This window comes from Convolutriloba macropyga, chromosome 13 (genome assembly GCF_964194025.1).
Source record: "Convolutriloba macropyga chromosome 13, txConMacr16.3, whole genome shotgun sequence".
Classification (NCBI taxonomy): Eukaryota; Metazoa; Xenacoelomorpha; order Acoela; family Convolutidae; genus Convolutriloba; species Convolutriloba macropyga.
The window spans coordinates 35,491,056-35,505,127 of NC_134480.1; the positions used below are offsets into that span (position 1 = coordinate 35,491,056).

The window sequence follows — 14,072 nt, forward strand, 5'->3', positions numbered from 1 at the left end:
AGCCTTCAAGTGAAAATTCATAGTATGAACACCTACAAAAATGCTCCTTATTGGGAAAAAGTTGCCAGCAAAAAACATCAAATTGGAAGAAATAGGCAAAAAAACTTAGAAAAATGACAAAAAGTGGCCAAAATTTGCTCTGATTTACTCGATTTTCTTTAACAAAAACAACTCGAAACTAATATTAATCAAAATGAGAGACATCCAAAAGAGCTAACACAACTGAATTCCACTAGAAAACTCCCCAAATGCTCTCAAAGGTTGAAGAATAGAAACGACATTTAAAACCAAATTAAACAAAAAAAAACGAGAAAAAGTAAGGTGTTTTTTAAATTTTACAAGAAAAAATAAAGCCAAATGAAGTTACTTTGAGCAAATAGAGCAATGAACTGCTCGAGAAATAATGGGCAAGTCATAACAAGTTAATAAAATTGTCTACGATTGAAAAAAAAACGAAAAAAAGCAAAAAATTTAAAAAACTGGTTAAAAAATTCTCAATTTTTCTGTCATTTTTCCTCAGAAAAAATGTTTTATACCAACAAAATTGTAATCAATTTGTATCCCTGATATTCCTTGAGTAACGAGCTTCTATGAAAATTGCACTTAAAGCATTAAAACAAAATAAAAGGCCAAAATACATTAAATTTCGTCGAAAAATCACCAAAACTGATCAAAAACCTCCAAATTTGCATAAAACTCAAATTAACTACTTGAAACCTTCAATTCCTATCAGAACGAGCCCAAATCCAATACAATATCATAATCAAACCTCATAAACAAGAAAAATTGCAAAAAACCTGCTTTTAAAAGCCGCACGTGAAAAAAATTTCGCTCGCTCAGAGAAAATTTTTTCACACATCACTTTCTCGCTCTCTCAAAACCAGTGGTATGAACAAAAAACCACTCTCTTTTCGCTCCGCTCTTCACTTTTGTTCAGCACCCAAAATCACTCCAATAAAATTGATTAAAAAAAAGGACTTCTCCAATACTCCTCTTCGAGTCGTAAAAAATACGAGCGCAATAATAGCCGGCTGAGAAGATGAGGGCTGCTATTAATAACCCTAATAATTGCTACAATTTGATCGAGAGCAATCAATCAATCTATATTCATTATTTACCACATGATATTGGTTCTTCTATGATGGAGGATGTTCGCCGATAGAGACGTCGGTCAGCAGCTTTTTCTCCGTTTTCCGAAATTTCACTTTTAGCAGTATCTCCATTTTCAACATCGCTATCCTCGCCACTTTCGTCACCTCCGTCTACTTGGTCAAGCCCACTACCGTTCATGTGCGCTTTGAATCCAGGATGATCAGTTATAATACTCTCAGTAATTCGTGAAATCCTTCTGATTTTATCCGCAATTGCAAAGGAGCCCAACTTATGATACGTCAATTTAAAGCGCAAGTCTGGAATGTCTTTTGAGCCCAGTTTTTGGCTTTTGTGCTTGAATGGTTTGATAGCCTTCTCTCGACCATCTTCGAGACCAATTTTGCCAATATTGACCGAGTATTCTGCCAATGTCAGTTTACCCAGCATGCTTTTGCTCTTCACATTGACCAGGAGCTGGAACAAAACAGCCTTCCAATCAATGGATAATCCTTGGATAATGTACTTTTTAGTATCAAAAGAAATCGATTTTATACACAGGTAACCCTCAAGTTGCGGGGGCTTATCATCCTCAGCGCGTCCTATCATGACCAGGGGAAATTACTGCATGATCGATTTGTGGGACACGGATGAACAATCTCCTGTGCTATTTCATTAGGAAATTGCATAAGGAAAACTGTGGATTTCTGAGTAGTTGTCAAAAGATGTATTGCGTCAATACACCCACCCTCTTCAATTGCCCACGGAGTTTTGATCAGTAAACAAAGAAAAGTGGGATGTAATGCGAAAGGGACACTACGTAATTTGCCAGTGCTAACAATCCACCAGGATTATGATAGTTATAATTGCACTCGGGATTCTCAATGCATCGTTGCAACCACAAAATGGATTCATGACTTCATATTTCTTTACCTTATCACTTTCGAGATTGTACACAAGGAATGCAACATCTTCCGCCCAGGGCTTGTTAGCGGGTCGAGCAGGGGTTTGACTCCCTGAGGCATCTAGCTTGACTGTACACCAGATAGGGTCATCTGATTTGCACGAGGCCGAGGTAGGGTCGTCTACATTCCCATACATCAAAGTCACAAATAGAAGACCCTCGGCTAAAACATGGTCACATACTACTGGGTCGATTTTCTGAGCTCATAAATTGTACAGATTTTACTACATTTAAAGAATCATTTATAAAACACACCATAAATGTGCGTCTCCTAAACAATTTCGGCGATGGATCACACACCAGAAAGCCGTAGTGCTGTAAGAAAATTTAATTTCCTCTGGGCTTTACCTGTTAATCCTCTTTTGAGGACCATAATTCAAATGGTCAGACAGAATAACGACCAGATGAAATGTCCAATGTACACCAAAATTGCTTTAAAACAGACCAGCAGGACTGATATAATTGGTACAAACTTCTGAAAGGCAAGAAGTGGGGGGATCCACAACTAGTGTTGATTATTTGGAGAAATGCAACACCACCGCAATGCCGCCGGGTTTTACAAGTTTCTGAGGGCTAAAATTAAAATAGATCGAACAAAAAAAACAGCCCAGCAAAATTTTATACAAACCAAGAGGACACAAATATTCGCAACAAACTTTGGCGAATCACATGTATTGACTTTGACTGTAGCTAGCTTAAGCTTAGGGAAGCCAGTCAAACTTGGTAAGAAGGGGCTGAAAAGAGGGTGTCAAAATCTACCAAAATTGCCCTTCAGTTCTCTTCCCTTAGTAGCTTCAGTGAACTGTACCCTAAGGTCGTATGAAATATCTGCAAAAGCAACCCAGGTATTTTACTCTCATGCTTTACCAGTTTCTCGTTTCTTTATCTTATCTCATTTCTCGAAACTCTTTCAGAAAACTCAAATTACTCAAGCAAGTTAACTTTCTAGAACAAAGTGGCAAACATCTCAGCAAAAATTTTACATAAAAAACACGAGATTAGAACAATTACTGCAAACTTCGTTCGAGTGCAATTAATCATGTTGCACAATTCCAGAGCGCACCAAGGCAAGCGCTAACTGAATCGAGGCATATCTATTGCTTTTATTGCTGTATGTATCTTCTATGAAATCATTGGTCTCAATAATATACTTTTTAAAGCCGCCAAATCAAGCGTTGTGTATTAAATCAGGCTTCAAGTCATCAGGTCACTCTAGCTTCTACACTCCAGTAAGGCGTAGGACGTTAGACGAGAAGTTGATTAAGCGGAAGCAGCATTCTACGATAACTGGCAAAAACTTTCAACAAGAAATTTGCGGAAACTAGGCGAATATCAATTGAAATAATTCCGAGAAACCGGAAAGCTAATTTATTTTCCTATACACTTCAGAACCAAAGAAGCTCTCAAAAACTGCAAGTCAATTTAATGCTTTCGAGCTTTGTCGGTTCATTCCTTTTGTTCCGACGAACAGAAAAATTGTTCTCATACAAATTGAAATATTACCAATTTGATCGTCAAAAATTTTTGAAACTAATTGAAAAAGTGAGCTTTTAGATTTACAAGACCAAAAAAAAAACAAAAAGATGCGAGAAAAGCTTAAGTACAATGACGCGTCCCAATATTTGAAAGAACAAAACAAGCTCAACAAATACGTCATTTTAACTGAAAGCATGCACAACTCAATTTCTGTGCAAAAATTGCTGCAACATACCGACTACTGAAACGTATTTCAAATATTTGCAGTAGCATTCTTCCTTTCAAATTACCTGATTTGCGATTAGAAGCTGCACAAAAAACATTGATGAACGTCCTAAATACCTAACTTTAAGTACACAGAAGTTAAATAAATGTAAACATCTTCAATTATTACAGATTGCAGATAAAAGACTTCACCGTGATTATAAACTAACAAACTGTGTATATAAAATCAAAAACTAGGTCGCTTGAGTAAATCGAGAAACAGTCGTGAATTGTAAAACTAACTTACCTCGACTAGCACCAACAGTTCTGACTTCGACCGCACTCGATTCTGTGGCTCCTGTTAACAAATATAAACAGCTGTTATAGTCTGTTCGGATTGATTTTAGTGTACTTCGATAGAGTAACGTTTTGTAGTACCTGAGATAGAATCTGATCGAGTGTAGTCGTCCTTCTTGACTACTCCAGGCTCTTGATAAAGTGGAATGAAAAAGCGATGAGGATAATACACGTCTGAAACCAGAACAAGTATTGGGACCAATGAAGAGTAATCAATCTTGAAGGATACTAAGGCTATAATTCATATAAAAAGAACTTTTAAAATCATTTCAAACGGAAAGAGTTAGACTATGTCATAATGGTGAACAAACTGCTCGAAGGGGAGCTGTCGGGCTCTAGAAAGAGCTATAAATTAGTTCAATAGTTATGAGTAGGCATTTAATTATAAACTATTTTTAGCTTTAGTTATCCTTTAGACTTTATAATTATATTAATTATAAGCTACAAATTTTTGGATTTCTCGTAAAACACCAAAAAAACAAATGAAAAGGGGAATTTTATCAACAACTTTATATTTGAAAGGTGAACAGTCGTGTAAATACAAAACCTATAGGAATGTAACAGCTTTGCTGTGAGTCTGATTAAAACTCACAATCTGATAAAGAAGTCTTGACGATGGTGTTGATCCAGTCATTAAGCTTGGGCAGTGCCATCACATTGGTGTGCATTGTCATTATTGACATGGATATGCAGGGCCTGAACAACACAAATACTCATTAGCAAAAAATCAGAGGTCAAGCAGTTGCAACTACAGAGAAATTAAGCACTTCTAAATTATATTTCTTAGCATGTAAGCTAAAAATTACAATTGGACTTCAGCTATCTCAATTTACTCCTACCTTTATCTCTCAATTGTTGTCAAGAAATTTTCTAGCAACAGTCAGAATTCGATTTACGTTCAGATGAGACAAATGTGTGATTGAAATTAGGGAACTAATCTGCTTCAAAACGCTTATTGGATAAGTAACTTAAATTCCCCCACCCGTATGGTTTTTTCACATAGTATAACACTGCACATTTTCGAACTCGGATATAAAAGGCATTTTTAGGGAGAAGGGCGGGACAGAATAGATGCAATATTGAATGACACATTTAAAGCATAACACAATGGTAAATAATGGCGGAAGAAAGTTGGCCTCAAATAACCATAATTGGGTGCTATAATTTTGTGGGGTATAATGGGAAACACCCTGGAAAAAATATTTAATTATATTTAATTCGACAAGGAAGTAGAGGCAACTTACTCTTCGTCTAAGAACATGACCCATGCATGTTTAGCATGAGGGAATGGAAGTTTCCTGTCGAATGTCACTCCGATCTGACATCTCCCAGAGAACTTGAGTTTCTCAACATTCACTGTCAAGTTCAACCCATACGTTCTCAGAATCCTTAAATCAGAATCAGTTGTTATGAAAAACAGCTAATTCGTCCGATAATTTTCATCTCTCTCCTTCTAATCAACCACTGCGACCCTGATTTCCCCGCATCAAAAAATATATTTTTGGTTATTAAACCAAGAATTTTGAATTTGGTCTAACTTCTTCTCTATTTAACCTTTCTGCATCTTGGTCAAATTAATTAAGATTGTCCATCCAATACGTGAGACTTGATGGGTTTTTTTTCCAAAAAATTGCATCCTCAAAACAAAATTCGTACTCACTGCTCAGGTGCTATTGTCTTCAGATTTCCTATCACTTGAATCAAGAAATCAGGCGAGTTGTGCTCGAAGTCCAGTTCAATGACCAGCTCGAATATCTCCTTCTCAGTTAGGGTGTCTCTTATTTTGTCAAAGATGATCTTTTCATTTACATTCACTGATAGATCGTCCACGCTTATTGAGGATATTCGAGGCATTCCACTGCCAAGAGAGAATGACGTCATCTCCAGAGAGTCTATGACAATAATAATTATTCTTACATCACTATATCACCAATTTTTTGATGGTCTCCCAAATGACAAATGCCGGAGATAAAATCAATGACCAGGATTGAAAGCTGACTAAGCAAAAAGGGGCGAATGCTAATTATAACAGCATAATTATCATGGTTGATTGGAAATTGATAACGGAACATGTGCACACGAAAAAGCAGATATAGAGAAAACAAACCCAGAAAGACAGGCTTGCAGCTTCTCAATATAGGATTGAGGATGCTCCTTGTTAGAGTGGCAATTTCGGGCTCTGAGAATCTCAACCTAGAAAAATGAATATCATTAAATGATCGAGCATTATAGTAAACCAGGTTAATTAGTAAATTCAAACCATCGGTCCACAATATGATTTGCCCATTCCACTGATTCGTTCCTCGGGTTCTCAATCTGGTTCAATTTTCTGCACCATAGCAGACTAAACAACAGAAGTCAACTCTTCTAATGAAAACATGCGAAGATCTGTTCTCAACCCGTAGAACCTATCTTTCATTTTGATTTTCAGATAATTTTTTTAAAGCTTTTTGGATTTTGCTGCTTCAACATTGGATTTTGTAAGTTAGTTCCAAAATACTGCTCTATCTTTCCCCAACAGCATAACGTTCGAAGCAACGGCAAGCAAATCGACAAGCAAGCAAAACCGAGATCAAGTCCGCCAAAAATTTGGAGATACCCATATTATTTGACCCTCGCGACTAGCATTAGGAGGGGACAGGAGTGAGCGGGAGGGTCAAGCATGTGGAGGGGCAGGGGTGTCAAGCGTGGTGGTGGGGTAGGGTTAAGTGATTGGGGGCTAGGGTTGGGAGGGCTGAAGGAGAGGCGGGTCCAAATCGCCATGTTAAGTAGGGTGCATAGGGGGAGTGTTGGGGGGGGGGGGGGAGTGGAGAAGCGGGTGACTGAGTGAGGGGTGTCAGAACTTCTAAGAACCACCCTTCACACCATGAAATTGTCTAATCATATCAGTTTCGGTGAATCGTATACTTAGAGACTAAAGAAATTAAGGCTATGAAAGAACTGCTAAGCCACTTAATGACCTCTGGGCTTTATCTGCTCATTTCTATTTGAGGGCGAAAAGTTAAAAGGATCAGACGAAAAATCTCTTTAAAAAGTCCACAGGACTAATATAATTGCTACAAACACGACACTATCCAATAACAAAAACCGGATCTATTCTGTTTCGGGCCCCCAGTGTTTTTTATGACCCCCCACCCCCCCCCCCCCCGTTACAAATTATATGTTGTTATATAGCACGTTACTATGTAAGAAAATAGCACGCGCGCCTGGGGGCCATAAAAAATATATGCACACTAAGCTGGGCGGTGGCCGAAACAGAATAGATCCCAAAAACCCTTAAAAAATTTGACCTTTACGTTCAATTGAAAATCAGTAGTTGGCATTACAGCAACGTATTATCATACGTATCCATCTAATTTTTGCTTAATGCTCGGTTGTGAAAGATTCAATTATAAGTCCCGCTGGTAACTGAGACACTGCCGTGTCATTTATATGATGGATCTTTTCCATTTAAGCCCCTCCCCCAGTAGGTCATGCCCCCCCCCCCCCCCCCCCCGTAACAGAGCACGTGGCATTACATAGTAAATCATTATGTAAAAATATGACACGTGCCTCTGGTGGGTGCAATTAATATGCACCCACTTTGGTGAGGGGAACGAAAGGAAAAGATCCTATACGATAAACCATTTTGGCTCGATGTAGCTATGCTAAATAATCCAGATAAAACTATCTAGAGGGTAAAAAATTGGTTAATTTTTTACTTTAACAAAACGGCATCCTGAATGATTTTCAATTCCATAAAATATTTGAGCTAGTTCTTTTATAAATATAAACCGACTAACGTCGGAAAAATTGCTCTCGAATGACAGGCGGCGCAATTTATTCATTGGCTGCAGCCTCGATGAATTTTTCTTTATGGGTGCGAAAACCGCAGCCGTCGGTAGGTTTCGAAACTCGAACTCCTGATTCCGATTCCGTCACTTCGATGGAGGTATTAACCAATCCGCTATCAGGGACGTTCCATCGAATCTTGAGCAGTCGGTTTTGTTTGAAATTTATTTCGGAGTGAGAGCAATTGAAATCACTCAAGAAGTGTGAAAAACAAGAAGTGCGTAAAAAAATCACTTGAGAAGTCAAAGATTATTCTAGAAAAGCGCAAAACTGTCCACCGAAAAATTTGCATACAAAAGACACATGTTTCCACTAATTGCTTCTCATTCGAGAGCAATTAATAATTACAGCTGTTTCCTTTAGTAATAACCAAATTTCTCGATTAGTTACTAAATCAAAATTTCATTAAACTCTTGTTTGTTGTTTTCAAAGTAAAATGGAGGCGCGAAAACTGATAAAATGTATGTTTAAAAACAGTGCTTACCAAGAGCAAACTTTTTAGATTTTTTTTCTCCATATAGCATGCTCCAAACGTTATTTCAAGATACTATTGTTTAGCCTTTTCTTCTTACTGTTCTACTGTACATTTATTCTCACCGTTCCACCATTGAGCTAATTAAATACCACTCAATTAAATTAGCATTATATAACGCTCAAGCTTTATGAGCTAAACTTTTTAACAATGTACTATCGATGTTACTCAATATCGTTCAATTTTTGAAACTTTAAAATCGTTGGAATTGCTCGTTGAAATTATAAAAATTTATTGTTCACTTATTCTACTTTCGTAAAACTAAAAGAGATCCCGCCAAACATTAACTGTGCGGAGCATACTGAAATTGCTTTAGGAGAAACAAACTAATAGCTCCGTGGTCAGCCTAAAAAAATCTTCGAAAAAAATTTTTTAAGGGAAAAAGTTTTCCAAGTCACGCGTCAAGTTAAACATTAAATCACATTAATTCCAGGTTACACTATTTCTAAATTATGGCTTTCAAATATTGTCACCTCATTATTTGTCAACAGGAACTGAACCAAAACTGTGAGCTTAAAAATTAACGTTTTCTTTTCGCATTGATAATGTTCTGTACTTCCCAATTATCTCAAAACATGGAAGGAAGAATTGAATATCTTTCCAGATGGTTTTTCTCTGTAACTCCTCTTTATTCATGAGGTACGAAAAAGAATCATTTCTTAATATTGGCATATTTAATTAATCTTCTTGATTTTTAACTATTTTTATAGTGAATACAAAAAATAATTAATGACCTCTGGGCTTTATCTGCTCATTTCTATTTGAGGGCGAAAAGTTAAAAGGATCAGACGAAAAATCTCTTTAAAAAGTCCACAGGACTAATATAATTGCTACAAACACGACACTATCCAATAACAAAAACCGGATCTATTCTGTTTCGGGCCCCCAGTGTTTTTTATGACCCCCCCCCCCCGTTACAAATTATATGTTGTTATATAGCACGTTACTATGTAAGAAAATAGCACGCGCGCCTGGGGGCCATAAAAAATATATGCACACTAAGCTGGGCGGTAGGCGAAACAGAATAGATCCCAAAAACCCTTAAAAAATTTGACCTTTACGTTCAATTGAAAATCAGCAGTTGGCATTACAACAACGTATTATCATACGTATCCATCTAATTTTTGCTTAATGCTCGGTTGTGAAAGATTCAATTATAAGTCCCGCTGGTAACTGAGACACTGCCGTGTCATTTATACGATGGATCTTTTCCATTTAAGCCCCTCCCCCAGTAGGTCATGCCCCCCCCCCCCCCCCCCCGTAACAGAGCACGTGGCATTACATAGTAAATCATTATGTAAAAATATGACACGTGCCTCTGGTGGGTGCAATTAATATGCACCCACTTTGGTGAGGGGAACGAAAGGAAAAGATCCTATACGATAAACCATTTTGGCTCGATGTAGCTATGCTAAATAATCCAGATAAAACTATCTAGAGGGTAAAAAATTGGTTAATTTTTTACTTTAACAAAACGGCATCCTGAATGATTTTCAATTCCATAAAATATTTGAGCTAGTTCTTTTAAAAATATAAACCGACTAACGTCGGAAAAATTGCTCTCGAATGACAGGCGGCGCAATTTATTCATTGGCTGCAGCCTCGATGAATTTTTCTTTATGGGTGCGAAAACCGCAGCCGTCGGTAGGTTTCGAACCTCGAACTCCTGATTCCGATTCCGTCACTTCGATGGAGGTATTAACCAATCCGCTATCAGGGACGTTCCATCGAATCTTGAGCAGTCGGTTTTGTTTGAAATTTATTTCGGAGTGAGAGCAATTGAAATCACTCAAGAAGTGTGAAAAACAAGAAGTGCGTAAAAAAATCACTTGAGAAGTCAAAGATTATTCTAGAAAAGCGCAAAACTGTCCACCGAAAAATTTGCATACAAAAGACACATGTTTCCACTAATTGCTTCTCATTCGAGAGCAATTAATAATTACAGCTGTTTCCTTTAGTAATAACCAAATTTCTCGATTAGTTAGTTACTAAATCAAAATTTCATTAAACTCTTGTTTGTTGTTTTCAAAGTAAAATGGAGGCGCGAAAACTGATAAAATGTATGTTTAAAAACAGTGCTTACCAAGAGCAAACTTTTTAGATTTTTTTTCTCCATATAGCATGCTCCAAACGTTATTTCAAGATACTATTGTTTAGCCTTTTCTTCTTACTGTTCTACTGTACATTTATTCTCACCGTTCCACCATTGAGCTAATTAAATACCACTCAATTAAATTAGCATTATATAACGCTCAAGCTTTATGAGCTAAACTTTTTAACAATGTACTATCGATGTTACTCAATATCGTTCAATTTTTGAAACTTTAAAATCGTTGGAATTGCTCGTTGAAATTATAAAAATTTATTGTTCACTCATTCTACTTTCGTAAAACTAAAAGAGATCCCGCCAAACATTAACTGTGCGGAGCATACTGAAATTGCTTTAGGAGAAACAAACTAATAGCTCCGTGGTCAGCCTAAAAAAATCTTCGAAAAAAATTTTTTAAGGGAAAAAGTTTTCCAAGTCACGCGTCAAGTTAAACATTAAATCACATTAATTCCAGGTTACACTATTTCTAAATTATGGCTTTCAAATATTGTCACCTCATTATTTGTCAACAGGAACTGAACCAAAACTGTGAGCTTAAAAATTAACGTTTTCTTTTCGCATTGATAATGTTCTGTACTTCCCAATTATCTCAAAACATGGAAGGAAGAATTGAATATCTTTCCAGATGGTTTTTCTCTGTAACTCCTCTTTATTCATGAGGTACGAAAAAGAATCATTTCTTAATATTGGCATATTTAATTAATCTTCTTGATTTTTAACTATTTTTATAGTGAATACAAAAAATAACATTTCCGTATTATTGCTTTTGAATCACCGTAGCATTTTGAACCGGTGAATAAATACTTCGCATCTGCTTAATATTCCAAAAATATCAAGCAGGCAAAAAAATATATAAGAAATTTAATTCCAGATACTTAAATTTCGAGAAAACGGCAAATTGCTCAAGTGGGGTTTAGAAACAGTAATTAAAAATCTCAGATTTCCAAAATTTTACTTACTCGACTTGTTCCTTGACGAAGAGATCCACAATCCTGTGCCAGTACATGGCCACAACGTAAGCGACAATAAAGCTCCATGCCACTGAAAAGCCAAAATAACCCAAAAACCACGCATGGAATGTTAAACAAAAGATCTGAGCACAGAATAAAGTAAACGCCAATTCCTGCTCAAAAAACGTCTGAATTGGAGGAACTGGTGATTGCGTGTTGATTTTGGATTTTTCTTTTGTTTTACCAGTTCCGTCAGATTTCGAAGCCATAGTTATGAAGAACGCTCGAATAATTAAGCCATGTTGCCAATGGGGTAAGCGTACTACTACCAGCAAAGTTATGCTATACAAATATCAAGTACTGTAGGTAGCATACCATACCATCTATCAGCTAACTAAAGGTTGCTAGATACAGTGCGAGTAGTACCCTCGCTTTGCATATGGTAGAATTATATAATTTCAGTCAGGCACTAACACAAAATAGTAGATACAGCTGAACTAAATACTTCAACGGTCCCCGGCGAATAACTAGTAGTGAAATAATTTATGACTGGTCACATGAAATGTAAATTGCGCACTTCCTTGGAAGAGGAAAATCAATCAAAACCTTTGTTGTAATACTAGTGCAGACTCCTCACAATTTGTTTACACTATTTTTCTACTTGAAGCCTTCAGTCTGCTTTTCCTTAGACACTACTGACTAGGAAAGTCTCCGTTATTTAAAAGCGACATAGTTTTCTATTTAAGCACATGCGGATATTGACATAAATTTTTGCCAAAAGCACAGGCTCTACGTAAATTTTAAATGGTAATAATTAATCCGACAGCGGCAAAATAAAATCAAAAATGAGAAAATCATTTTTTTTCTTATACTAACGTCCGCACGTTTCTTGGCGGCGCATGAAATACAATGCTATTAGTAAATCAGAGCCCGTTATTATTCAAATATTTGCTCCATATTTGTCAATGTAGTGCTCATACAAAAGCTGTAGCGAATAATACGAACAAATATCGAGCTTTCAATGTCTGATTTTATATACTGATAACAATACATTCTGATAGTACAGTAAACCACAGAGCTAACATTAAAGCAAAAACTCATTAGAGTAACTGGTTTGAAAGTAATTTGAAAAGATTAAATATTTTATTAAAAATCTTTTCACATCAAGTGCAGCATATAATCAAACGTCTAGGTCTCTAGACAATCAGTCCCTCCCTTGTTTACAACAGCTACAAAGACATTTAGCATGCAGAACCAGTTCACTTTAGCAAAATGATTTAAAGATACAGCGGTTGCACAAATTTAACCGGGTAAAATAAAAAGAACGAGAGATAACCGTAAATCATCGTCGGTTCATAAAAAGACACAAGAATTTGTTCGAGCGCAATTTTAAAGCAGAAAAATAAAGGTTTATTTTAAAGCACAAAGTATTTCAATTGTTGCAACGCATACAAACATAAAAACTCTCAACCGCAATTAACAAGATACAAAAACTGTGAGGACAGAACAACACGCTCATAGCTCAGGTATAGCAAAGACAAAAAATGAGCAACGAAATGCTTTCTGATTTTCCCTACCTTGAAAAATGACCCATTGAAGTTTGTCTTACTGGGAAATTTAAGTTTGTCTTACACGATCATAAAATGAGTGCCCACAGGGCGGATCGTTCAAAATCAGCACATTCAGTAGCACAAAAGTTCGATTGATTTCCCCAATTTCCACAGCTTGTTTAAATTTAGAGGTTATTTAACCCAATTCAGGGATGTTCAACTTATCATAAAGCTTGTCACATGGCACTGCTCAATTGCATTAACTTTTCGTAGTTCAAACGAATTATTTCAGTATATTATCAGTTCATACTATTTTAAACGTTATCAGTAAAATCTTTGACAGTACAACGCGTCGGAAAACAAACTAAGCTCTCTACAAAAAAAAACAGGATTTATTGTCAAAAACATAAACCGACAAATGTCGGAAGAATTGCTCTTGAATGACAGGCGAGGCAATTTAAGGGGTTGTAGCCTAGATAAATTTTTCTTTAAGGGTGCAAAAAACGTATCCCCCGCCGGGAATTGCACCACTGACCTCCGGCTCCACGGCCACGCGCACTAACCACTGTGCTACGCATCCCTTTCGTCTGACATGCCGCAACTGATTTTATATTAGCAACAAGCTTTACTTCAGAGCAATAGAGATCACTCAAAAGTGAAGAACGAAAGCGTGAAAAAGTCACTTGAGAAGTAAAAGAATGTTCTAGAAGAAAAGCGCAAAATTTTCAAGCAAAAAATTTGCATAAAAGACACACACGTTTACAATAATTGCTATGAACTTCGTTCAAGAGCAATTAAAAATTTAAACACTTTTGAAACATTATCCTTCAAAATTGATCTCATTTTGTTTATCGTTACGGCAAATCTCTGCATATCCACTTTTTCATATACTTCAGAGAAAACTTTTCGTTTCATTTCTTTGGAGTGAAAACAAGCATTTAGTTCATTAGTCCTCATAAAACTTACTGTATTCGCAAAAAGTATCATTAATAAAGCAAAAAATATATTT

The 14,072-nt window shown here is 36.5% G+C and overlaps 1 protein-coding gene across 7 annotated transcripts in view; it reads right to left on the reverse strand.

Annotated features, from left to right (window-relative positions):
- The window catches only part of LOC142352006 (uncharacterized), a 45,986-nt gene extending 33,563 nt beyond the window's left edge, over positions 1-12,423 (reverse strand). For 3 of the 7 annotated variants that reach the window (XM_075404329.1, XM_075404326.1, XM_075404324.1), the window contains exons 1-10: positions 11,523-12,422; positions 6,351-6,434; positions 6,198-6,283; positions 5,751-5,982; positions 5,335-5,478; positions 4,683-4,786; positions 4,172-4,264; positions 4,041-4,091; positions 2,023-2,216; positions 1,119-1,566 (exon numbers count right to left, since the gene is read on the reverse strand). In XM_075404329.1, coding sequence (XP_075260444.1) covers positions 1,119-1,566; positions 2,023-2,216; positions 4,041-4,091; positions 4,172-4,264; positions 4,683-4,786; positions 5,335-5,478; positions 5,751-5,982; positions 6,198-6,283; positions 6,351-6,434; positions 11,523-11,782 — 1,696 coding nt within the window. In that variant the 5' untranslated portion in view covers positions 11,783-12,422. Of the gene's footprint in view, positions 1-1,118; positions 1,567-2,022; positions 2,217-4,040; positions 4,092-4,171; positions 4,265-4,682; positions 4,787-5,334; positions 5,479-5,750; positions 5,983-6,197; positions 6,284-6,350; positions 6,435-11,522 lie in introns of all 7 variants that reach the window. The other 4 variants (XM_075404330.1, XM_075404328.1, XM_075404327.1 and 1 more) reach the window with 3 other exon arrangements.
- Positions 12,424-14,072: the final 1,649 nt, after the last annotated feature.